At 38.0% G+C, this 26,901-nt stretch overlaps 1 protein-coding gene across 2 annotated transcripts in view; it reads left to right on the forward strand.

Moving 5' to 3' along the window:
• The window catches only part of Rbbp8 (RB binding protein 8, endonuclease), a 78,773-nt gene that overhangs the window by 5,353 nt on the left and 46,519 nt on the right, over positions 1–26,901 (forward strand). Inside the window, exons 3-6 of one of the 2 annotated variants that reach the window (XM_036205179.1) lie at positions 8,981–9,023; positions 16,010–16,105; positions 17,730–17,842; positions 22,580–22,646. In XM_036205179.1, coding sequence (XP_036061072.1) covers positions 8,981–9,023; positions 16,010–16,105; positions 17,730–17,842; positions 22,580–22,646 — 319 coding nt within the window. The remainder of the gene's footprint in view (positions 1–8,980; positions 9,024–16,009; positions 16,106–17,729; positions 17,843–22,579; positions 22,647–26,901) is intronic. The other variant, XM_036205180.1, reaches the window with a different exon arrangement.

Below are 26,901 nucleotides of genomic sequence, written 5' to 3' on the forward strand. Positions count from 1 at the left end.
AGGTGGTAGGAGGGTGAGGAAGACACTAGAAAAGTTGGATATAAGAGCTTGATTTTTTTCCCCCCAAAGAATTATAGGCAGCTGGATATATTTCTAAGTGGTAATGTGATGGGCAACTGTTAGGCTTGTAGGTAAGATCTAATGCTAGGAAAGCAGGTGTGTTCAGGTTAGCTGTATGTACATGCTGAGGAGAGTCTCACCAGCTTTATCTTTAGGATTAGCTCTTTTGTGGGTGGGGGGGAGTTCAAGACAGGGTTTCTCTGTGTAGCCTTGCCAGTCCTGGAACTCACTCTGTAGACCAGATTAGCCTTGAACTCAGAGATCCTCCTACCTCTGCCTCCCAAGTGCTGGGATCAAAGGTGTGCGCCACTACTGCCCGGTTCCCCTGTTCTTTTCTTAAAGACAGGATGTGGCCCAAATTCCCTGATATTGCCCGGGCTGACCATGAACATGAAGCATTTTGGCATGTATTAGTGCCTTCTATAATGCTTTTTTCAGAAAGATTTTATGATTTTTAGTGTATCAGTCCTATGTCTCCTGAGCATTTTATTTTCATATTATCAAATAGAGTTTTTTCTTTACAAAAATTTTGAGCTAGTGTATGATGATGTATCCTAGGCTTGAACTGATCCTTTTGCCTCTATCTCCCAAGGGCTGTTTAAAGTTAGTTTGTATCTCTCTCTCTCTCTCTCTCTCTCTCTCTCTCTCTCTCTCTCTTTTTGGTTTTTCAAGACATGGTTTCTCTGTGTAGCTTTGTGCCTTTCCTGTATCTCACTCTGTAGACCAGGCTGGCCTCAAACTCACAAAGATCCGCCTGGCTCTGCCTCCCGAGTGCTGGGATCAAAGGCATGCGCCACCACCGCCTGGCTATAGTTTGTATCTCTTTGTCTGTGATTTATTTATATACTTAGTTAATTTTTCTGAGGTTGTTGGTTTGTGTGGGGGTGGGCAGTTAGAGTAGGCGTCACTTAGCTAAGCTAAGTTGTATAGTTGTAGATATGTAAGTTGCTGTATAGTTGAGGGTGACTGAATTCCTGGCCCTCCCCCTCTGCTTCCTGAAATGCCAGTTTTACAGGTACACAGCTAGGCCACTGCAGTGGTCGGCCTTTTTCCTATCCTATCTCAGAGATATTTACGTACAAGGCAGACAGATTAGTTGAGGTCAGAGGACATGTTTGGGAGATGGTTCTCTTCTTCCCCCGTGTGAATTTAAGGGATGAACCTTGTTGGTGAGAGTTGGCAACAAGAACCTTGCTTGTTTTGCCAGTCTAATCTTTGCTCTTTCTAATTCCAAGTGTTCTGTTTTGTTTTTTCAAGACAAGGTTTCTGTGTCACCCTACTTGTCCTGATACTTGCTCTGTAGCCCAGGCTGGCCTCAAACTCAGAGATCCACCTGCCTCTGCCTCCCGAGTGCTGGGATTACAGGTGTGCGCCACCGCTGGCCAAGTATTTTATTATAGTGATAGAAAGTTGACTAACATGCTGTTGAAAGTTTTACTTTTTGTCTTATTTAACAGGGAATATATTTTGACAGGTTTCTTCTTTTCTTCTGTAAACAAGGTCTTCAGGAGATCTCTATTTTATGATGAAGTAGCATTAAGAAAATAATATATTCCTTGAGCAAAGCGACATATTCTCAAATTTGACAAATACTACATAGTAGATCTCTCACCTTTGTTTATAGTAGATAATTATGTTGTGCAGTCCTTATTGCTGTTCTTTAATAGGCTTCATGGTCCCAGGAACATTAGTGTACTATAAAAAGCATTTAGAGGGTAGGGGATAAGAAGCAGGCTTGTGGGGTTGGGGATTTAGCTCATTGGTAGAACACTTGCCTAGCAACCGCAAGGCCCTGGTTCAGACCTCAGCTCCGGCAAAAAAAAAAAAAAAGAAGAAGAAGAAGCAGGCTTGTTTCCTGCTTATGGATTCTTGAAGGTGTAGTTTTTGTTTATTCATTTAAGACAGAGTTTCACTATGGAGCCCAGCTGGTCTAGAAATTGCTGTGTAACCCAGGCAGGCCTCAGACTCAAGGTCTTCCTGCCTCAGCCTCCAATTCTTGGGATCACAGGCATGATGGGATCACCATGCTTAGTATGGTAAACACTGATGTTATTTAAAAATTTAGTTTGGATTACTGGAAACTTCCCAAACGAAAGAGGGCTTTTTATTATTATTGGTCCTCTGTCAGTGTGCTTCACATAGTTCCATATAAAATTGGATCCTATGACTGTGTAATAACATCAAAAACCTGCCTAGAGGGTACTTACTTTTTAAAAAGAAGGTGGGGGATCTACTTAGAAAAACCAATACAAGAAGCTGTTTGCAAGACATCAAACATAGACATGTCTAGACATTGCAGGTTTTGAAGTATATATAGGAATCAAAATTGACTCATTACTTTTTAAAGCTTCATGTCAGTAAAAGACAAAGGAGAAATATTAGGAAGAGTAAACAGTACTTGAAATGCATAATTTTTACATAGACAGCCAAGGAAGTCTGTCCATAAGAAATGACATGCATCTGTATACACTGCTATATATGCTTTTGTGGTTTCTTGTTTGCTTCATTTGACCAAAACATAATAAAGCAATATCGATGATATGCCATATACAAAACTGGATGCACTGATCATAATAGAACAAGCTACATGCATTTCTTTTAAAACTAAGAATAAATGGTCTCCCATCTTATGTTGAAAAAATCAGCAATTTGCAAGATGTGTTGTTTTCGGGGTGGGGGGTGATTCTGGTGATGTTTGTCACTAAGTCTTTAGTCTTTTAGCATAACTGTATCCTTAAATATTTGGATAGGATTTTTTTTTTTTAGACTTAGCATCGGGTTTATTATTAAAAGTGCAGGTAATAAAGTGGAATTTGGAATATTTGTTTTTCATTCCATTTTATAGTGTTCACTGTCCACACTAGCTTCTGCTATCATATCTCAGTTAATATAATTTCTGTATCTCATAAGTCTGGACCATTTTCATAAAAAACTAGGCAGTTTGGGGTTTATATTTGCAGCTGATTTAAAGAAATGGAACAGATTGTAGGCTCTACCATGGCAGTACAAGTGCACATGGAGTGATTTTGATTGTTCCCAGTTTATTGTTCTACTTACTCTCAAATGTTTCATCAGCATTACACAAAAAATTGACGTTAAGACGTACCAAGGCCTATTCATTAAGAGCTCTTTAAGTAGCTGTCACATATTATTTTATTGTTTGCATTCATAACTACTGTAAATTCAGTGAAATTCACAATGATTAGTTTATCTGTTTTGAGATAATTAAATATTAAGCAAAGTACACATACATTAAATATAGCTGATTTCATAAATACAGGTTTTTAGTTTAGAATAGAAATAATTTATTGTATAGTTAGAGAAATAGGATTTTTTGGTAAAATCAAATTATTTGATCTAAAAGTGAAGCTGTTATTTGTCAAGAAAAGTGGTACTGGTTTAATAATTTCTATTTAAAAACATAAGCAACTGAAGTGATGGTAGGCATTGTATGTAGTTTTTATCTGGATGAAAAATTAAAACAAGAATTAATAGCATTGATTTTTGTTTATACATCACAAATTGAATTCTTGCCTCATTTATGAACTCTTAAACTTGTTTGGTGTAGTATAACAACATATACTTGCCCTTGATTGTTTAATTTCCTCTGAAATTCATAGAATGAATAGGTGTATGATTAATTGACATCCTAGTGCTTAGTCTTTTGAACACTTTCCTCAGTAGGTTCTCGGGTTGCTAGTGTTACGATCCCAAATACTGTGTTGAACAGACTGCCTGTTCATACAGGAGCTGCATTGTTGTATTGCCTCATTCCTTCCGATGGGTGTGGAGCAGGATTAAAGCACACTTTATAGGGTTCTAATTGTAGACACCTAATGACTTGATGAATAGCGAATGCTAAAATTTGAGCGCGCACACACAAACCTGTTCTGAGCTGATCTGCGTGACAGAACAGATGCTCACAGGTGTTGAATGCTTATAAGATAAAAGAGTAGTCGTTCCATCTTTCCCAAGAATTTCCTTTTGAAGTGTATGTGGATTTTCCACTTCATTGTTTCTTTTCTAAAAAATAAAGAATCTTTATTTCATGGCAGGAGTCCATTTCATCTTTGGCTACTTTTCATTTGCAAAAGTGGACCTGAATTTTAGAAGTCAGCCAAATTAAAAACAAGAAAATCTGTCAGCAAGTAAAAATCCCCACAGTTTGGGGAGACAAAAACTGCTGAGTCTAGTCTTCATTCTAATGGGGCATAAGTTCTTATTTCTGCAAGAATGGTGCTTTGCGGAGTACTTCCAAGGTCTCTTGAGTTTGTTGTCATTTCCTGGCACAGCCACATCTGAACGGAATGACAGGAATCCTAAGCCAGCACAGCTGCTTCACAAAGATCCAGCAAAGTTGAGCTGCATGATGGCTGCCATGCCACCTTTGGTTCTCATCTCCACCTGTTACATACTTGGGGCACTTTTAATATTTGTACAACTTGAGGATATTGGGTTGATGGAAAATTCCTTATGAATCATTCATGCCTTCTCCTAGGAATGCTGCTTCTAAGCTTCCCCAAGAACGTCCTGAACATACTACTCCCCCCACACACACTTTGAGGATGATATCCTTATCTACTTGAAGGCCTTCCTTATGCCTTGGAGGTTGTGACACATAAAGAAGCCAGAGGTCTCTTCATGAGGCTCTGAGACATTCTTGAAACACCTGTCCCTGATTTACACCAGAACAAGATATTTAAAACCAAGTAAACTCAAAAAGGTCAATAAGATCCGGTGGGCTCGAGAAGCTGTCCACAGTTCGGATTACAAGGCTCTTCCCACTGTCCACTCAGACAGTCACGTGGCACACAGCTCTGCCCTGCACGGAGACACACTGGTGAGCACAGTGTGGAGTGGAAAGGTGATGAAAGCATGAGGTGCAGGGCCTCCCTCTCTCAGAAGTCAGCTCGTGTGGAGCCCCTGAATGTCATATGACCAGGAACAGCAGAATGCAGGGTTAGACTATAGACCAATTCTATAAGGATGTAACTGTGAACACTGATTGTGTTATGCCAGAATTTGAATAATAACTGCAGCAGCTTCAGCCTGAGGATTTTTCCTGGGCACTCTGACCACTAAGAGTTAATAATACACTGCTTGGGAAATGGCAAAATGCCCAGGGTGGTTGAAGATTTTGTGTTGGTCTAGTGTCCTTGAAATAACCAAAGCTACCAGCCTGAGCACAGGCTGTCATGTGCCTCTAGGTTCTCAAAAATTGGGTTATGGGGTTTATTAGTAAGAACGATAACTTATTAATGATGTCAAAACTTGAGGGAAAATGATTGGAAATGATAACTCTGTTCTGTCATAGTTTATTAATGATGACTAAAAGACGAACAAAAGGAAGTGAGACACATGTCCAAAACCAAAAATGATATAATCTATGTTTTGGAACATCATGAATGTATCCCTGCTTACTAAATTCTGTATAAATTAAAAAAAAGAAAAGAAAACCACTCTGGCTGCTAATCAGTCAGGCTGCAAGATTCTCCCGACCATCATGGCCTGGCTCACTTCCTTCTCCCTCCTCTCCTTACACCCTCTGCAGGACCCATCCACCCCTGGGGATGGCTGCCAGCAATTACCCAAGAGAAAGAAACTACTCTGGCAGCTGTGAAGGATTGTTATTATTATTATGTTAATTAAAGCACAACAGTTTACTTTTACCAGTTATAATGCAAGGTTTCCTTTTTATTGTTTTGCAAATCTTTTAACAGCAAATCACATTTTTCTTATTTTAAATCACATGTAACTAGGAAAGAGTACAGAGATCCTGTGTACCTTTTCCTAGGTTTTCCCACTGGTATACTGTCTGGTTTTGTTGGCTTGTTTTGAGATAGGAAGTCACTTTATAGCCTAGGCTGACTCTAGCCTCACCTCCTAATGCTGAATTATGCGTGTGAGCCACCACACCTGGTTATGCTTTATGTGTATTATATAGTGTCACAGCTAAGAAATTGTTGGTATAATTTACTGGCCTTATTCAGATCACACAGATTCTGTATGTACACTTGTGTATGTGTGAAACCTAGACTTGTGTGTTTAGTTCTGTACAGTTTAGTAATATGTAGATTCGATGCCGCTTACCCTCCTCTGTCCCACCCTTCCTCTCCAGTTTCTCCCCATTAATTGTTCTGTTCTTCATCTCTAACTTTTTTTTCCCGGAGCTGAGGACCGAACCCAGGGCCTTGCGCTTCCTAGGCAAGCGCTCTACCACTGAGCTAAATCCCCAACCCCATCTCTAACTTTTTTTGTTTCAAGAATGTTACATAAGTAGAATCATAAAAAATAACCTTTTGAAATTGGTGAGTTTTACTCAACACAATGCCCTTTGAGGTCTATCCAAATTGTGCATGTTCAATAGTTAATTGCTTAAGAGAGAGTCTTGCTGTGCGGCATAAGGTGGCCTCAAACTTGCTATTCTCTCTGTCTCTGAGCTAGGCTTTTAATTGTTGTTAGATGTTACTTGAGTTGAAAAGCATTTGGTTGTTTTTTATGTGTAGCTGCTATAGTCAAAGCTACTGTAATGTCTATGACATTTTACACTTCCTTATTAATATTTTATTTAACTGAATAGTAGGTTGTAGAGCCAAGGATAAAATGTGTCATATTAGTTAACCATTTCCTAGAGGCCAAACTCGAGAGAATGAAACTGTAACACTAACCTCCAAATTCTTCAGAACCTTCATTTTGCTTATTTGGATTTCCTGGCATCACTGGGGACAATAAGGAAAGTAGATAGACATCAGTGTCTGTCTTGACAATGATTAAGAAATATGAGGATTTTTTTAAAATTTTTTAAATTTTTTAAATTTAAATAATCCCCCCTTACCTAGATTATGTTGTCTAAGATTGTAGTAATTACAGATACTATGAAAAAGCCTGTTCTTAAAAGTAAGTGCATTAGTGTTTCTAGACACATCATGTTGGTAGAAGTATGTAACTTACGAGTGTCTATAAACTATCAAAGGCAGGTAGTAAATAATCTTTTATTATTCAGAAATCATTCAACTAGTATCTATTTCTTCAGGACTAATTCTGTCTAATACAAGATAATCTTAGCTGGACGTGGTGGCACACACTTAAATTCTCAGCATGTGGCGGCCTGAGATAGGAGGATTGTGAGTTTGAGACCAGTCTGGGCTACTAGTGAGTTTGAAGCCAACCTGAGAAATATAGAAAGATGCTGACTTGTTTTAAATTTTATTAAGTACGTTTTATTTTTATGTATATGATTGTTTTGCCTTAATGTATATTGTGTTTCTTTAGAAACTAGAAGAGTATATCAAATCCCCTAAGACTGGCATTATAGGCAGTTAGGTACAGCTGTGTGGTTGCTTGGAATGGAACCTGGATTCTCTGGAAGAGCAACCAGTGACTCTTAAATACTGAGCCATCTCTCCAGCTCCCCAAAACTTTAATTTTTTTTCCCCAAGATTTATTTTGCATGTATGAGTGGTTTGCCTGCATGTATGCATATATGTCATGGGCATGCCTGTTGCCCATGTGGTCAGAAGACAGCATCAGCTCCCCTGGAACTGGAGTACAGTGGTTGTAGCCTCCATGTGGGGCTGGGAATCCAACCCTGGCCCTGAAGAGCAGCCTGAGTCATTTCTCTAGTCTGGGAACCAGACTTTTAAAGAAAGAAAGGAAAGGAAATTCTTAGAAGATATTAACAATTTCTAGGCTTGCTTTTTTTTTTTTTTTTTCTGAGCCAAGGATCAAACCCAGGGCCTTGTGCTTGCTAGGCAATCGCTCTACCACTGAGCTAAATCCCCAACCGGCAATTTATTTTTAAAGTATAATCTTTGTAGTTTGAAGAAATTACAGAATAGTTAATTAGGAATCAAAGTAAACAGAAAGTCCTTTTACTCTCCTATGTTAATCAGATTTGCAGAGGAAAAAGAGAAAAGTCATATTCAACTAGAAAAACTTCTTTCTTTTTAATCCAGACGGGGTCTCTCTGTGTAGTTCTGGCTGTCCTGGATCTCACTCTGTAGACCAGGCTGGCCTCGAACTCACAGAGATCCGCCTGGCTCTGCCTCGAGTGCTGAGATTAAAGGCGTGCACCACCACTGCCTGGCTTGAATATTTCTGATTAGGAGTTTCTACATAAATTAGAACCCAAGAAATCAGATACTATTGAGAACAGCTTTGGATATATTGCTAAGTTGTTTTCCAAACACTGTACTAGAAAAGTATGGTTATATAGTTTTTTTTTTTAACCAATGCTCATCACTATCATTTTTATAATTAGTAATTCTTTTGGTTTGCATTTATATTAAGTTGCTAGTAATGTTGTAGACTATGTTTTGTGCTTATTTGGTAGTTTTCTTTTACTGCCATGGTATGGAAATGGTTTGGTTACTGCCATGAATTGGGAACACTCTATTACTCGAGCTTTTTGTTTTATATCAGACTTAACTAAAATTTAAAAGAGCATGTCTAGAGTTAAAAATCTTAGTGCCCTTTGTTAAGTACTTTTCTGTAAGCAATTTTGTTTCTAATACACGACTTCCTGCCACAATCTAGCTTAATCCCCAGAGACTTGAGCCTATTTAAGCACTATTTTTGTTAGCAAATGCATAAGCTGTGTCAGAACACAGACTTGTGTTTATAGTGAAATGCTAATTACATGTTTGCCCTCACTATTAGAAAGGAAATAACTCACTTTTAATCTATTTGCCTGCCATATAATAGACTAAAAGCAATAATGTTGCAGATTTATTTTTGTAGCCTGAGTAAGGGGAATACATTGGACATCAAGTAAGTTCTGGATCATTATTCAGAAGCCAGTTTAAATTGGCTTAATAGTGTAGCATTTGCCTTATAAAGGAACTTAGATAACTGCTTTAGAATTGGTACAATGTGTAACAAAAATACTGTGCTTTTTTTTTTTTTCTTTGTTACTTTGCAGGTTTACAAATAAAAGTAACCAAACTGAAAAAGGAACGAATTTTGTAAGTATCAATATGTAATGCCAATGTCTTATTTATTAATAAGTAATTGATATTAATAGCCAGTCTCATTTAAAAAAAAACAAAAAACAAAAAACTTCATGTCTTAAAAAGGAATTAGCTTTGGGCTAATTAATCATGATTTTGGTTTTTTGTTTGTTTTAAAGTAAAAAAGAACTGGTTTCTAAGTACAAGCTTAGTTAACATGCATGTGTATATTTTACTATATAATATAAAATCATCTTTTCATAAAATATTTAGTAAAATGAGAACTGTTTGTGTCATTCCTTTCTCCGGTATATTAATTCTTGGAATTCAAGTTATTACAAGAAGGAGAGAAGAAAAATTGTCAGGTTTCTACACTTGAAAGAAATGGAAACCAGACATGGTGGCAGACATCTTTGATCTCAGCACTTGAGAATAGGGGCAAGAGGATCATGAGTTCAAGAATAGTTTCTGCTACATAGTAAGTTTGAGGCCAGCCTAAGCTACATAAAAGTCCTCTTAACCAGTGAGGGGTATTCCTGTAGTCTCAGCACTTGGGAGATGATGATGGAGGATCAGGAGTTCTAGGCCAATCTCATTTATGTAGCCTGAGCTGTATGAGGATGTGTCTTAAAAATAACAAAGCTGAGTCTGGTGCTGCACCTCTAATCCCAGCACTTGGGAGGTGGAGACAGGAACAACAGGAGTTAAAGGCACATGTGAGCTACATGAGATTTTGTCTCTAAAGACCACACAACTACACAATGTGTGTATGTGTGTGAATGCACATATATATGAATGAACGAATGCTAAATGGGTATTCTGATACTACTTCTAAGAAGTTTAGAATGACCAGAAGGCCCTCTGAATTGCTTTGATTGTTAAACTATAAATCATACTTGATTTTGAAGTTTGGTATAGGTTTTACTCATGGTTATTTAGAGTTTGCACATTTGAGAATATGAAATAGATGTCATAATAGAATGTCAATACACATACCAAAAATAATGTCATTATGACAAGTGATTTTTATATTTGCTTTACAGCATATGCCCATGTACTTATGAGCCTCATGTTTCTAATATTTCCAGACTATAGCTGAAATCTAGGATTACTTACCGTATATATTTATTTCAAAAGACAGAACTTTTCCTTCACACTTAGAAAGTAATATTTGATAGCAGAGGTAGATTCAGAAATAGGAAGAATACAAAAAAATTTAAATATGGGACTGGAGAAATGGCCCAGGATTTAATTCCCAATACCTATGTGGTAGTATACAACCTTAACTCCATTTGCAGGAGATCTGTGTCCTCTTCTGACTTCCACAGACACCAGATACCTACATTGATACACATACAAACATATTGGCAAATGACTCGTGTGTATTTGTGTGTGTGTATACACTCTACATATATGTGTAATATATAGATTTGTAACTGGCTTTGAAGTCTATGTAGACCATGCTGACCTCAAACCCAGAGATCCACCTGCTTCTGCATCTGCCTCCTGAGTGCTAGGATTATGTGTACATCGAGGTGCCTGACCTATGTGTTACTTTCTAAGGATGGTGTTTTAAATTACCTTAACCATAGAATAAGCCATTTCTCTGCTTCTGTAATAAAATGTTCAGTTCTCACAATTGAGAGATGCTTACTAATGGAAGTTAGTGGGCTTTTTCAGAGTACATAATTAGAAGGTATTGCTTACTAGCAATATATTTTCTTACTAGCAAACAACCAACCAACCAGAAATTACTTTCATATTAAGGAAACTATGTTCTTTCTTGTACACGGCCCCTAAAAGGGACATTTTAGCACTACTTAATCAGTGACTCAGAAATCACTGAAGACTCAGAATATCTTTTCTTTCATCTCTACCATTGTTCATGTTTCCCTTTCCCATTGTAATCATGCCATGCCATTGTGACCATCTCTTGGAGAACTTGTATCCCTTTTTATTAATTATCCACACTTACCAGAACATTCAGCTGACTTGCTCTAAACTTACTGACCATAATTTTACCATCATTTCCTATATAGCTACACAGAAAGAATTTACATGACTGGTTTAAATTAATAGATTTGACAGTGCTTTATCTGTATTATTTATATTCCAGAATGGTTCGAATAAGTAAGTACATTATTGATAATGAGTGCTAGAATTGTTATTTTTAGGAGAAGGGAGTTAAAACGCCAGAAAGGGGGAGAATTGAACGGAACGTGCTGTTTGGTAGGGAATTGGAATTAACAGTAGGTACTAAATAGAATATTTTGACAGATAAATAGTACAGAAGTTGATATTTTTGTTAATGTGGGTGAGGACATATGTATAGGTTCTATGTGTGGTCTCTTGAAAAGTTCTAAAAGCAGTGACACCTCAGTATCATGAGCAAGCACATCTGTATCTAGCTCTGATCTTGACTTCTAAACAATGTCTTCTAGTAAAGTAGTCTGTGTAGGCTGGAGAGATGGCTTGATGTCTAAGACCACTTGGTTGCTCTTCCAGAGGACCTGGTTTGATTCCCAGCACACAAGTGGTGTGGCTCACAGCTGTCTATAATTCCAGTCCCCGGGGATTTGATGTCCTCTTAGGCCTCAGAACACTAGGCATACAAGTGATGAACAGGCATGTATGTAGGCAAAATCTTCATATACATAAGTAAATTCATGAATAATTTCTAAAGGAATCTATGTTCTTTGAAGAAATGTTAATAGCCACTTGAGGCTTATAACATGCAAGATGAGCTGGGACATTTTGTGATGTCAGAAAAGAAGGACATAGTGAAAAAGGTAGTGTGTTAAAAGATAATAAAAGGGTGGTCATGTAACTCACATGGTAGAGGACTTGCTTAGCATGTGCAAAGCCCTGAGGTTGATTCCTAGAATCAAATAAAATCCAGGCATGGTGATACTTACTTATAATATCAGTACTTGGAGATGGAGGCAGTTGGTAATCCTTGACTTCAGAGTAATTATGAGGTCAGCCTGGGCTACACCAAGCCTTGTCCCCCCCCCCCCAAAAAAAAAATAAAAATAAAGAGGCAAATAAAATGAAAAAAAAAACTCACAACAGTAAATCTAAGACAACTTGAACAAATAATGATAAATTCTATCTTCGTTTTATTTTCTATTGCTGTGAAGAGACACCACGACCATAGCAACTCTTCTAAAGGAAAGCATTTAATTAGATCTAGTTTACAGTTTCATGGTTTAGTCCATTATCATCACAGTGGAACATGGCAATGTTCAGGCAGACATGAGGGCTGGAGAAGGAGCTAAGAGTTCTACATCAGGCAGCAGGAAGTGAACTGAGACACACTTCCTCCAACAAGGCCACACCTACTCCAACAAGGCCACACCTCCTAATAGTGCCACTCCCTATGGGCTTATGGAGATCAGTTACATTAAAACCACCACTGTAACACAAATCTTAATTGGTCTTAATAGAAACCCAGAGCCAGATATCAAGGTGAAAGTTAAAAGATCAAAAAGCAGGAACAAGCCACAGACACCTCTCACCTCAGCCAAAAAGACTGAGTGCCTGTCTCTTCCTGCCTCATATTCCTTTCTCCACCCAGCCATATTACTTTTCAGCCTTCCTAGTGCTGGGTTTAAAGGTGTATGCCACCACTACCTGACCTCTATGGCTAACTAGTGACTGGCTTAGCCTTCTGATCTTCAGGTAAGCTTTGTTCATCATACCCAAAATATTACCACAACTACAAATTATATTTCCTTTAAGATAAGGGGATAACTCTTTATTAGTGGGATTCCAATTAGTAAATGTAGAAAGACTAGTAGACATAGGAAAAAAATCATTATTTGGAAAGCTTTACAGCAATGATTGTTAAAGGTGATAACCACCAATTGAGCCTTAAAAAAAAGTATGATACAGTGTGATAAGAAACAGTATTTGCCTATAGAATGATGGCTTAATGGTTAAGAGAACTGACTGCTCTTCCGTAGGACCCAGGTTTGGTTCTCAGCATGGCTGCTCACAGTGGCCTGTAACTCCAGTTCCCAGGGATCTGACACCCTCTTCTGACTTCTTTGGGGATCAGGCACACACATGGTGCACATAACATACAGCAGTCAGAACACTCATTACCTATAAAATGTATGAATTTAAAATAGAAACTGTATTTGCAAATTTCATGGGACTAAATTCAAAGGCTGGGGGATCATTACAACTTAAATCAAATGATCAAAGTTAATATCACTAATAATAGATGTATTTACCTTAAGTGTCTCTTGATGTGGTGAGATAAAAAGGGTACAATATTGCTTCTCTCATATTAGCAAAACAGTTTTATACTGGGGAAACATGGTCAACATAGTCAAAAGAATAACTACAGTATTTTTCAATGATGTCAACATGTGAAAGACATGACAGACTTTTCCAGATTGGAGGAAATGTGACAAATACATTGTAGGATCCTGAACCAGAGAAATTATGTTAAAGAAACAGTTGGTAAAATTTAAACGGGGTTTGTTAATTAGTTACTACTTATCACTGTTATTAGTGTTGATTTTTTTTATTTTGACGATTGGTTGTTACCGTTCCGTAATAACAATTTATTTGTAAGTCTGAAATAGTTTTCAAAATGAATCATTAGAAAAGATCAATTTTTCTCCCCAAAACTACTAAATATTGAAGAAATGAAGACTGATCTTAGCAAGAAATAAACTGGAAAAATGGCTATTGAGTAGCAACTAGAAATGTGCTAGTGTGACAATTCTTGCAGTAGCCAGTAAAGAGTCATTACTAGTGCAGCTCCTGGAGCGTGGTATTCTTGGTGTGGCACACATTTTATTTTTGTGGGTAATAGACTTTCATAAGTCTATTTCATGTCCAACTTTTTAATATACTTTAATACTGATAGCATAGCCTTATATTTATTCATTATATGTGCATATGAATTACATTTGTCACCTCAAGAGTTTTATGTGTAAGTTCTCCCTGTGATACAGATTTCTCAAAAGTTAAATGATGAAATTGCATTTTAATGTATGAGACAAAAAATATAATTATTTCTTTAATAAGTAAAATTCATTTTTATATCTGTTTGAAATATGGAAATACTTGTTTTATTTAAGAGTAAATAAACTTTTCTTCGATGCTAAAATTTTTTTGAGTTACTTGAGTTTTAAAATTTGTGTTGATGTCCTTTATGAACATTGTCAACCAGAATATGAGTACTGTCAGTAATATGGTAACTTAGTGAAAACCAAATGAAATATCTAGATGACTGTGTATTGGAGCCATTCTACAGTTCTCCCTTGTATAATACACGTAACAGTCTCAGAGTTCTTGTTCACTTTCACTTTTTAAAAAAGAATTTTATTATTATTATCATTGTCTGTTTTGGGGTGTTTTGCCGGCATGTATGCTAATGTACCATGTGTGTGCTAATGTACATGAAGGACAGAAGAAGGTTGCAGATGGTTGTGAGCAGTCATTTTGGTGCTAGGAATCAAACCTGGGTCCTCTAGAAGAGCAGCCAGTGCTCTCAACCACTGAGCCATCTCTTCAGTTTCAGTGTTTGGCTTTTTCTAATAGGTTTAATGTTTCAGAGTTGATTAGTAATTACAGGATGAAATCTTTTATGTTACTTCTTGGATCAGTGTTACTGTTGCTAATATTGTAAATTCTGAATTAACAACCACTGATTCAAATGCCTTCTTTAAGACTCAAATGTTGATCACTTTTTTTTTTTTTTTTTTTTTTGGTTTTTCGAGACAGGGTTTTTCTGTAGCTTTGCGCCTTTCCTGAAACTCGTTTTGGAGACCAGGCTGGCCTCGAACTCACAGAGATCTGCCTGGCTCTGCTTCCCGAGTGCTGGGATTAAAGGCATGCGCCACCACCGCCCTGCTGTTGATCACTTTTAAGAAGCAGCACTAACACCCAGAAATCATTGTGCTTACTATTTGATTATACATTTTAAGTTACTTTCACTACCTGTTTTTGAAAGAACTTAGTTTTATTTAAAATGTATCCTTCTTGTAAATCTATTAATTTTATTTTATAAAATACTATTTTAGTGATAGTTTTAAAGTTATAAAGTAGCTTTTTATCTTCTCTTGAATCAAAGTAATTTCCCTGAAAATTAAATTATGCATTCTTAGAATTGGTCTAGATTTGCTTATTGTAAACATACTTTTTATAAAAGTATTACTCCTCACCCATAACTAAACAGCCGCCTAAAGGTGCTTCTTGAATGTGTAAATTAGTGTTCACTATGAATTTCTCAAAATTACCTGTAATACTTGTGAATATTAAAGAATTAAAACAGCTGGTTACTCAGTAGGTGATAACAATGTTTCACTTTGATTTATAGCTCCCAGTCATTTGGTCCTAGCACCTTCTTTAAGGTCTGGATTTCAGGTAGATTGCAGTATGACAGTTTAGAAGCACAAATGAGCAGCTAAATTCCTTAGTAACTAGAAAACTAAAGGGTAGTTATTTTGCCTTCTCCAAAGTAAACTAGGTCCTTGCATAGTGGGACAAGGAATTTGTGTTTATCTACTTTATATCTATTCTCTAACAAAAGGAATAATTGTTATAATGGCCAATTAGTCAGTATGATAAACTTAGAAGTCTGCCATTATTTTAAAAAATGCATTATTTTACTAAGTAAACAATAAGCATAATGTGTACCCTAATCAGCTGTTACTTTTTTTTTTTTGAGACAAGGTGATGTGTGTGAACATACATGTATGCACATGTGTATGGAGGCCAGAGACTGATGTTGGGTGTTTTCATTTGCTTTTCACTGAAAGGTTCTAGACAGGGTCTCACTGATTTTGCTAGGCTGGCTGGCCCACAAGCCCCAGGAATTCTGTCTCTGCCTCCCGGGTGCTGTGTTTACAGGTGCATGCTGCTGTGATTGCTAGGGATGTGAGCAAGCACTTTACTGTTTTTGTTTTGAGACCAAACTTTGGAGTTATGTCAGAACTATCCTTTTAATTTTCTGTGAATTTTTGTTTATTTCTTAACTTTAGAGATGCACAAAGACTAGAAGAATTCTTCACCAAAAATCAGCAGCTGAGAGACCAACAGAAAGTCCTTCAGGAAACCATTAAAATTTTAGAAGATAGGTAAGCTTGGTACTTGAATAAGAAATTGTTTTCCTCTTGATGGGTGTCCGTTAGGTTTACTTTTGATCGATTCTGGGCTAGGAAGTGACTTTCCCTCAGCCTGTGTCATCGTTGAGTAAGTCCTCCCCAACATGAGGACGTTCTCCCAGGTTTTGCGTATCTTTTCTCATTATTTTTAGCAATCGTAGCTTAACCTATAAATGGTGTCTCTAACATTAGCTATAAGGGGAACTTAAGGGTATCAATGTTCTAATCATTCAGTGCTTACATTTCCTTTTATTCCAAGTATATAGAAATTAATAAATTTATTTCTGCTATCTTTTCAACTCTGATTTCTTTTCTTTTATAGTTTTTCACTTCCCACCAATATAGAGATTCTTCTTTCTAAATATTCTTGAGATAACATAATCAGCCTTAACACATAGACTTTTTCCTTTCCACTCCGATAAGATCAATACCCAGGAATAAAAATGCTTCCAGAATTGGGTGCTTTCCATTTCCATATATGTTACAAAAAGGCTAACTGATTTAACTATCATCTTTTTTTTTCCAGTGGTGGAATAATTTCTTATTTTATTTATTTGTGTGCATGTGTGTGCCTTGATGTACATGTGGAGGTCAGAGAACAACTGTAGGGTCCCAGGAATCCAATTCATGTTATCATGCTTGACAGCAAGGGCCTTTACTTGCTGTACCATCTTATCATTCCAAAATAATCTAGTATTCCGCACATACGCAAACCAGAGCTGAGTGTCATCTATAGCTGCTGGCTTTAAGGATATCCATTTACTTGAATAGGCAGTATTTTGTGGAAAAGAATCTACATGCTTTGGGATCACATATCTTAATTCCAATTTCACGGTGTATCTTTGAGCCTTTCTTGGATCTCACTCTGTAGCCCAGGTTGGCCTTGAACTCACAGATATCCACCTGCCTCAGCCTCCCCAGTGCTGGGATTAAAGGCATGCACCACCACTTTATTAGCCAGATGTGGTGGCACAGCCTTTAATTCCAGCACTGGGGAGTCTGAGGCAGGTGGATCTTTGTGAATTTGAGATCAGCCTGGTCTATGTAGAGTGTTCCAGACCAGCCAGGGCTACATGTTTAAACCCTGTCAGATACTGTTAGTTTGGTCATCCCTAACTCCACGTTTGCAGCTGGAGAGATGGGTTGACAGTTCAGAGCATATACTGCTCTTGCACAGGACCTGGATTTGATTCCCACGTCCACATCAGACAACTCACAACCCCTGCAACTCTGGCTCCCATGGGAGCTGACACCTCAGCCTCCTGGAGCACCTGTACTCACAGATATAGACACAGACACATCTGTATACATAAGTAGAAAATACAAATCAGTTTTTAAAAATTCCAGAATTCAGAATGCTCTGAGATCTCAGAACTTTCCAATGCCATGCCAGCAGCCCCAAAATTTTACATTTAGGGATATTTTTAGACTTTGAAAAAAATTTTGTTTTTAGACTTTGGATTGACTATCTGCAAATACTTCAAAAGCCAAGAAACTAAAATCTGAAACACCAAGTCCCAAGTATGTGAAAAAGGATTGTCATCTGTATAAGGAAATCTGAGTTAGTAGATAAAAACTGCTTTGTTTCTGTTCACAGGTTAAGAGCAGGACTGTGTGACCGCTGTGCGGTAACAGAAGAGCATATGCACAAAAAGCAGCAGGAGTTTGAGAATATCCGGCAGCAGAACCTCAAGCTTATCACAGAGCTTAGTGAGTCCCTTTCTTTCTTTTTGTTTTTTGTTTTTGTTTTTCGAGACAGGGTTTCTCTGTAGCTTTGGAAACTGTCCTGGACTAGCTCTATATACCAGGCTGGCCTCCAACTCACAGAGATCCACCTGCCTCTGCCTCCCAAGTGCTGGGATTAGCCTTTCTTTTTACCAAGCACCAAAGTAGACTGTCCTGTTGTTAAAACATATAGGGAATTGGCTGTAATTATAGTAATTTTTTACACGTTTAAAACTTTAAGTGTCTTCTTTTATAGATTTAATCTTATTGTTTAAGTAGGAAATAGGCACAAAAGTTATCTATGTATTGTTTACATTGTCCTTTAAAAATCTTTAAGCTTCAAGACCAGATGCATGTTTTTGGGCATAACCATATTTGTTTCTTTTATCTTGATTGCATGCAGTTGGATGCATAGTAAAGTTAAATACAACAATGTAATATGTTCACAAAGGTGTGTATTATTTTGATTTTCATGTATATGAGTATATTATTTTCATTTTCCCCTTCCTACCCATTCATTATAGTCATTTGTTAAATTTTTATCTCTTGCTCTATTAAAGTCATCATTGCCTTTGGTCACCCTGAAAAAAATGAATTGCCACATCCTACTGGTTCTACATAACAGTCTGTCTGTCTCTCTACCTCCTCCATCAATTCAGATACTCTTTTCCCCCTCTCCTGCTCTTCCCTCTGCTCTTCTTTTCAAGATAGGGTCTTCCATTGTAGCCCACACTGGCCTCCTGTTCTTGAGTTTATAATCTCCTACTTCAGCTTCTTCAATATTGGAATTATAGATAATATTCTGACATGCCTGGCTCAAGGTACTGATTCTTTTAATTATCATTAGAAGTCATTTTGTCTGTACTTTGTTTTCATTTTGCTTATGCTGTACTACATACCAACATTTTAGTCTTTCTATTATTTGTCTCTGAAAAATGCTAGTTGGTTATCTTGGTTTTATTTGGTTTGGTTTTCTGAGATAAGATCTCATTCTGCCCAGGCTGATCTTGAAGTCATGGCAATCCTCCTGCCTCAGTCTCTCAAGTTCTGGAGTTACAGATTTGTATCACCATTCCCAGTTTCCTGGTAGTCTTAAAACATAATCCTGTCGTAGTTTCTGTTCTTATTGCTATGATAAAATACTCTTTAACAAAAGAAACAAGGGCAAAGGGTGTATCTTGGCTCACAGTTCCCGTCCATCACAACAGGGAAGTCACAGTGGCAAGAGCTAAAGTAACTAGTCAGTTGTGTCCACAGTCAGGAAAAGAGAGCACTGAATGTAGGCATGCTGGTGCTCAGCTCTTCCTCCACTCTGCCTGGGAAGGGTACCACTCCTCAGCATAATCAGTAAATTCCTCATCAACATGCACAGAGGCCCATCCCACAGGTAGTATTAGAATTTATCACCAGCCATCAGAAATTCTGATTTCTTAGTTTAGTATCAAAAGACTTTCATCACTAATTATACTCAGTCTTCCTTTTTGTACTAATTCTCTGTATGACATAATGATTTGTTTAGGTCATTTATCTCTCTGTGAATATATGTGGTTTATGCATGCATATGTGATTGTAGGTTCATGTGCCCTAAGTGCACATGTGGAGGACAGAAGTCAGTGTTGCTTTTCACATTTTTTGTGATAGGGTCTCTCACTGAACCTGGGGTTCACGATCTTATCTAGGCTGGCTGGCCAGCAAGCCCTGGGAAATCACCCTGTCTTTGCCTCCCTCCCCCATGTGCCACCATACCAGCTTTTTATGTGAATGCCGGCGACATGATCCCAGGTTTTCATGTTTGTACAGCAAGCATTTTCACACTGAGCCGTCTCTCCAGCTCCCGTTTCTGTATTCATTTTTCAAAATGAAAAAGCGAAATTTACTAGGTACATTCTCCACAAATGTATATCTTGAAGAGATTAAGTATTGGCCCATTGTATGCAAAAGCCAATCAGTCCAGTCTATTTCTAAATAAAAGAAACGGGGTTGATAATGGGGAATGTTAAAATTGACATCTGGCGTAGTATTTAAGACCTACTGCAAAGGTAAGAATTAAAAGGCTGAATTTTATACATTTTGTCCCACAACTCCCCTCTGTATATTGCTAGTGTATATGAAAAAATTTCATGTTACAGAATGATTTCACATAAGTTTGCTTCAGGTAAAATGTGATTTTTTTTTTTCTTTCATTGAAAAAAAGGTTTTTTTTCCCGTCACATAATATACCCTAATTACAGTTTTCCCTCCCTCTATTTCTCCCAGATTCTCCCCAAACCCCTTCAATCCTGATCTATCCCCCTGTCTGTCTCTCATTAGAAAACAGACTTCTGTAAGATAATATAATAACATGAAACTGTTGCACGAATCCTAATTGCTCTTAATAAAAACCCAGAACCAGATAGCAGGGTGAAAGCTGAAAGATCAGAGAAGCAGAGCAGCCACAGCCACCTCTCACCTCACCCGCTCCTCAGCCTGAAAGGACTGAGCTCCTGTGTCCCACCTTATAGTCCTTTCTCTGCCCAGCCGTGTCACTTCCTGTCTCTACCTTCCTAGTGATGGGACTAAAGGTGTGAGATCCCAAGTGCTGGAATTAAAGGTGTGTGCCACCACTGCCTGGCTGTTTCTCTTTTAGACTGGATTAATCTCAAGTAGCCTAGTGTGGCCTTGAACTCACAGAAATCCAGACCGATCTCTGCCTCTGCCTCCTGAGTGCTAGGATTAAAGGTGTGTGCCACCAATGCCTGGCCTCTATGTTGGGTATGGGTTTCATCTCATGGAGTAGGCCTTAAGTCAGATCAGTTATTGGTTAGTTATACCCACAAGCTTTGTGCCACCATTACACTAGTGTATCTTGCAGGCAGGGCACCCTTGTAGATCAAAGGATTTGTGGCTGGGTTGTTTTTTAGGTTTCTCCTTTGGTAGCATTGCAGAATACCCTCCTGTACCAAAGGTGAAGGCTCAATGTAGGCAGCAGCCCTACTTTCCATGTTCAGTGAATTGTGTAGGTGTTAAGATATCTTCAGCACTGGGCCTTGCTCTCAGTTTGTGGAGAACAATCTATACAATTTTGGCAAAAGCCTGGGTTGTTTTGGGGTTCCTGTTGGCCAACAACTCAATTAAATGTAACCCAATTCTGGTACTGGAAGCTTCATTTGGTGACAGAAGATGTCCATTTGGGTTGTGTCTCCCCTATTATTTGGTGATTCCATTTGGATTACCTTTATATATGTGTATATTTTAGGAAGCTTCTACTGTTTGCATACTACCTTCAAAGGACCCTTAGTTTAGTTCTCTCTACCTGGATTCCCTCCACTCTCCACTTGATCCTCTTGTTCCAGCCCTGCCATCCACCCATCACATTCTATTCTGTTTCCCAAGGAGATCTGTCTGTCCCCATAGTCCCTGTAAGCTCCAGATTCTACTCAGAAGGTCATTTACTCACTCTAAGAAAATACATTTGGGCTGGACGGCGGTGGCACATGCCTTTAACCCCAGCACTCGGGAGGGAGAGCCAGGCGGATCTCTGTGAGTTCGAGGCCAGCCTGGTCTGCAAATCGAGATCCAGGACAGGCACGAAAACTACACGGTGAAACCCTGTCTCGAAAAATACAAAAAAGAAAAAGAAAAAAGAAAACAACCATTTGGATTTTGATCAATTTCTAGAATATGATTAACTTTTATTGGTGGAGGCTGTTTTTGCTGTGATATTTCTTAGATCTTGTCCTCCTAGTTCAGTAGTGCTTGCTTAACCCGTAGTAACATACAGATCACTAATAGGACCTTGGGGCTGTCTCCAGTGGAAATTATATTCTATAGTTACCTTTCAGCTTTATAAATTAAATAAGGACGGGAAGATTTAGTAGAGATAGATTCCAATAGGTACAACTTAGAGTGGGATATATTTAAATTATTCATAAAAAGATGATAAAGAAGAAAGATTGATTTTATAATTGTGCTTGTAAATATTTTATTAATATTTGGCATTATTATTTGTAATGCTGGCTATCAAACCCAGACCTTGGGAACACTAGCAGATATTTTTGTTACTAAATTTATTTCAAGATGAGTGTCTAACATAATATTTGAAAATAAGAATAAATAACTCAGATAGAATTCTTTCTTGTCATAGGTGTGAATAAATAGATCATAGTCCTTAATATTTTGCCTACAAGCATTATATAAAATTATCAGTAATGAGTTACATAGAATTGGCACAATATGAAATGCAGTAATCATTACCCAGGAGCAAGCTAGTTTTGCACAGTAGCACTGACCTTGCATAACATTATGATTTAGGATTAGAAATCCTCATTTCCGGCTGAGTGTCATGCCTCACATCCCAGCAATCCCTTCTAAGGGGCTGAGACAGGAGGATTTCTGTTGTTTTTTGTTTGTTTGTCCCTGTGTAGCTTTGCACCTTTCCTGGATCCCACTTGGTAGCCCAGGCTGGCCTCGAACTCACAGAGATCCTCCTGGCTCTGGCTCCCGAGTGCTGGGGTTAAAGGCATGCGCCACCACCGCCCAGCTGTTTTTTGGTTTTTTTTGTTGTTGTTGTTTTTCTTTTTTGAGGCTATCCTGGCCTATAATTTCCAAAACAGCCTGGGCTACAGAGTGAAACTTTGTCTCAAAAAAAGAAAATGAATAAAATCCTAATTTCTTCATAAATGTTGACATTTTAGGAACCTGACATGAATATCAATATGCTTTCTCTTCCATGTTGTTTTTAAGTGAATGAAAAAAATGTTCTTCAGGAAGAAAACAAAAAGCTTTCTGAGCAGCTGCAGCAGAAAATTGAGTAAGTATTTTCTCTCAATAGCAGCTTTTCTTTTATTATACTTAGTTGTACAAACTGAAAGTATAGTCACAGTATTATTTTTTTAAACTACGAAGTGCTCTACAATAAGAAATCGAAGAAAATCACTGCATTTTGTTTATGTTTTAGGGGATTATCTATCAGCATCTTAAAACATTTAAAGCTTCAAATAACATAAGTAGTAGAAAAATTATTTAGTTACTTTGTACTTCAAATAAATATTAAGATTATTTACTCTTTCCTTGTGGTCTGGAAGCTTTATAGTAAGTACTTCCTCTTGCAGAATTCTCAACATATAAGCACTCCTCTTCTGTTTCTGTCCCTCTTCCCTTCTCTGTAGGAATGGAAATTACTTTTTATTTTCCATTTTTCCTGCTCTTCTGCCTTGTATTATTCCTAATCCATACTGTGATTCTGCAGAGTAGTTTATTATCCATATTTTACAGATGAGAGATACACAGCTCACAAAGTCAAATGACTCACCTATAGTTTCATCACTAGTGAGTAGTGTGAGCATTAACCAAACCTCTATCTTCTGACTTAAAAACCTTGGTTCTTTTCACTGTGCAGCACTGTCTCAAAATGTAAAAAAAAAAGACTTTCTTCTAATGCGGTCTGACAATGTCCAGGTTAGAGATAGGGCCTACTTCTTAGTTCCCACTTGGCTGGCTGGTTTCATGTCAACTTGGCACAGGCTAGAATTAACTGGGAAGAAGAAACCTTAGTTGAGAAAGTATCCCATAAGAAAAGTTGGGTTGTTTTTATTTAGAGTTTTTGTTGGTTTGGGTTTGTATTTAATTTTTGAAGTGGGGTCTTGTAACTACATTTGTTATCCAGGTGGCTTTGAAATTATGTCCTCAAGAAGTTACCTTACCTACTGGTTAGCTAGGACAGCAGGCTCACCAAGATGACTGCCCCCTGTGATTTTTTTTTTAAGACTGTTGCATTCAGGATAGTCCCTGTAGTATTACGGAATTCTTAATATCCTGTTGCATTTAAATAGTCTAAGCTTGGCAGTGATGGCACAGGTCCTTGATCCCAGCTCTCAAGAGGCAGAGGCAGAGCCAGGTGGATTTCTGTGAGTTCAAGGCCAGTCTGGTCTACAAAGTGAGTTCCAGGACTGCCAGGGCAGCACAGAGAAACCCTATCTCAAAAAAAAAAAAAAAAAAACCAATAATGAAATAAATAAACAATAAATAGGCAACCATAAAAACTCAAGACTAGGAAAGAGTGAGTCTATACTGAGTGTATAAAAATGCATACCTCTTGTTCACTCATCTTCTGTGATGAAAAGAGGTCTGAGCCCCAAAGTTGTTTTGTTTATTAGGTGTGCTAATTGACAACCTGTGTTTATTTCAACTGCCAGAATACTATTTGTAGACTTTATTTTCTTACTCCATGTGATAGTCACGTTTTTCAATGACCTTATCAAGGTGTTCATTGCTGATGATGCCTCAGACTCTACTAATAAGGAAATTCCATGGAATCTGTCTGATAATCAAAGGGATTTATTCTGGGTTAACTCACAACAAGCATAAAGGTGTTGGTGGAAGGATCCAGGAGGGGTGGGGTGGGGTCCAATGCTGTTCTCTGGAGAACTCTGCCTTGATCTGAAGCACCAGCATCCAGCATCCAAGACCACAAGGTAGCCAGAGAGTGCGAGCACATCTCATCCCAGGTCTTAAGGGTGGTGTGTGTCTTTGTGGTGTCATCATCCCCATCCCACCCCCTCCCCCACCCTGGGGTGAAGCACCAACAACCTCCTCTACATGCTACTTACTGCATGTGTTGTAATCTGTGTGTGCTGGTGTTTTCATTAAAAATGCATCTGAATATTTCTTCCAAGGATTTCAGGTAGTTTATTGTTGACATATATCTATTTACTACAACATGATTTAGCACATATAGCTTATGATACATTAGCTTTGAAAGTATTAGCTTTGTTACTTACATCTTTAAATACCAATAGATAATATGCTAAGTGTTTAGAGATTATACAGAATTAAATGGGTGATGGCCTAAAAGCCTAAAGTGTGTTAAGTATATTGAAACTAAATTGTCATTTACTTGATAAAAACATTAGTTCTCAGTCTGGAGAGAGCACTCAGTGGTTAAGACTGCTTACTGCTCTTGCAGAGGACCCAGGTTCAGTTCCCAGCACTCATAACTGCTCGCTTGCCTGTAACTCCAGTTCCAGGAGACCCAGTGCTCTTTTCTGACCTCCACAGCTTCCTACATGCGTGTGGTATACATGCTTACACTCTGACACACACATATATACAGTAAGTATATTTTAAATGTTAATTCTAATTAATATAGAATTTGTTTTTAGTGTTCTGAAATACACAGGCTTTTTCTGTTAATCATTGATCTTGATTTTTTAAAAAGCACTATAATAGTCACTTAGACAAACTCAAAACAGTGTAGGAGGGGCTGTAGAGATACCGATAGTGACTAAGAGCACTGGCGCAGGCGGTGGTGGCACAGGCAGTGGTGGCACAGGCGGTGGTGCCACAGGCAGTGGTGGCGCACGCCTTTAACCCCAGCACTCGGGAGGCAGAGGCAGGCAGATCTTCCAGAGGACCCAGCAACCACCTGGTGGCTCCCAACCCTCTATAGTGGGATCTCATGCCTTCTTCTGGCATAAAGTCATACATGCAGATAGAGCACTCATACACATGAAATAAATAGATCTTTAAAAAAAAAAATCTGTTATAGTTCTTCATACTTCTCTGAAATTTAAGAGAGTTGTGATTGTCTTGAGCCAACTTTTTTAGTAACTTGCTCTCCTCAACGTGTTCTCTTTTTGGTTAGCAGTTTTTAAAAGTAGCAAGTATTATCTTACAAAGGCAACATCATTTCCTCTGACTGTGGATACACCATAGTGTCACTCTATGACTACCTGAATTTCCCTAACTCACGTGAGCTGAATTTGATGTGGCAAGATTTTTTTTCCTGTGTGGCAAGATAATTATTAAGTGAAACTGCAGTAAGAAATCATTCAGTAGAAAAGAAGAAGGACCATCTCTATCATTCGCAGAAAGCAAATAATTAAATAAGCTGGATTTTGAGGTCATAGCTCTCTTTGACCAAAGGAGTCTACATAGAATTTCAGAGGATTCATTTTATTGCCTCTAAAAGTGAATTTGTTGTATGATATCTTCAACCATTTTTTGGATAGTTTGGGTGCAAGTTCATTGTTTCCCAAGAGTAATTATACTTTGACAAGATGAAATTTTTAAAGTGTTTTCTAAGCTTATTTAGAATTACACTGTTGATCTCAGCTTTACCTTCTGGGACCCTCTGGAACATCACTCTTCTTGTTTTACCTGACGTCACTTTTGGTACCTCAGAAAACAACTGCCTGGCCCACCTTGCTCGTTAATTTGTTGGCTGTCCTTCATGAGTACCATTTAAATTTTGGCTCAGTAATCCAGGTAGGATCTAAACACAGAGCAAGGCTGCCAACTCCTCATCTTTTTCTTTTTACTTATGTATGTTTGGCCAATATTAAGTAAAAACAAACATACATATTAGTTTATCTTTTCTCTGCCTTCTATTTGCAAATTTGTTATTCTAAGTATAAATGCAGGATTTCAGAGACATAGTTTAATAGTTCATTGGAGAAACCTTTTATCATACACACAGCTTTCTTTTGTTCCTTTTTAAATTTTTGTTTGTTTTTGTTATTTGAGACAGGGTTTCTCTCTATATCTTTGGCGCCTTTTCTGGAACTCACTCTGTAGCCCAGGCTGGCCTCAAACTCACAGAGATCCACTTGCCTCTGTGTGGTGGTATTGTGTTCCCTAAAATATTGTGTACCCTAATAAACTTATCTGGGGTCAGAGAACAGAACAGCCACTAGATATAGAGGCCAGAAAATGGTGGCACACACGCCTTTATTCCTATCACTTGGGAGGCAGAGATCTACCGGAGTTTAAAGCCACACTGGAAACAGTCATGGTGACTCATGCCTTTAATCCCAGGAAGTGAGCCTTTAATCCCAAGAAGTGATGGCAGAAAGCAGGAAGGTATATAAGGCGTGAAAACCAGGAATTAGAGCTGGTTAAGCTTTTAGGCTTCCAGTAGCAGTTCAGCTGGATAAGGACTCAGAGGCTTTCTGTAGCTAGAGTTTTCCTGCCTGGCCCAGTCAGGACAAATCTCTCTTAACCCGCCAGTCCCACAGTCGCTCAGACCCAACCAAGAAAGCACACAGAAACTTACATTGTTTACAAAC

The sequence above is a fragment of the Onychomys torridus genome, chromosome 13 (assembly GCF_903995425.1).
Source record: "Onychomys torridus chromosome 13, mOncTor1.1, whole genome shotgun sequence".
Lineage (NCBI taxonomy): Eukaryota > Metazoa > Chordata > Mammalia > Rodentia > Cricetidae > Onychomys > Onychomys torridus.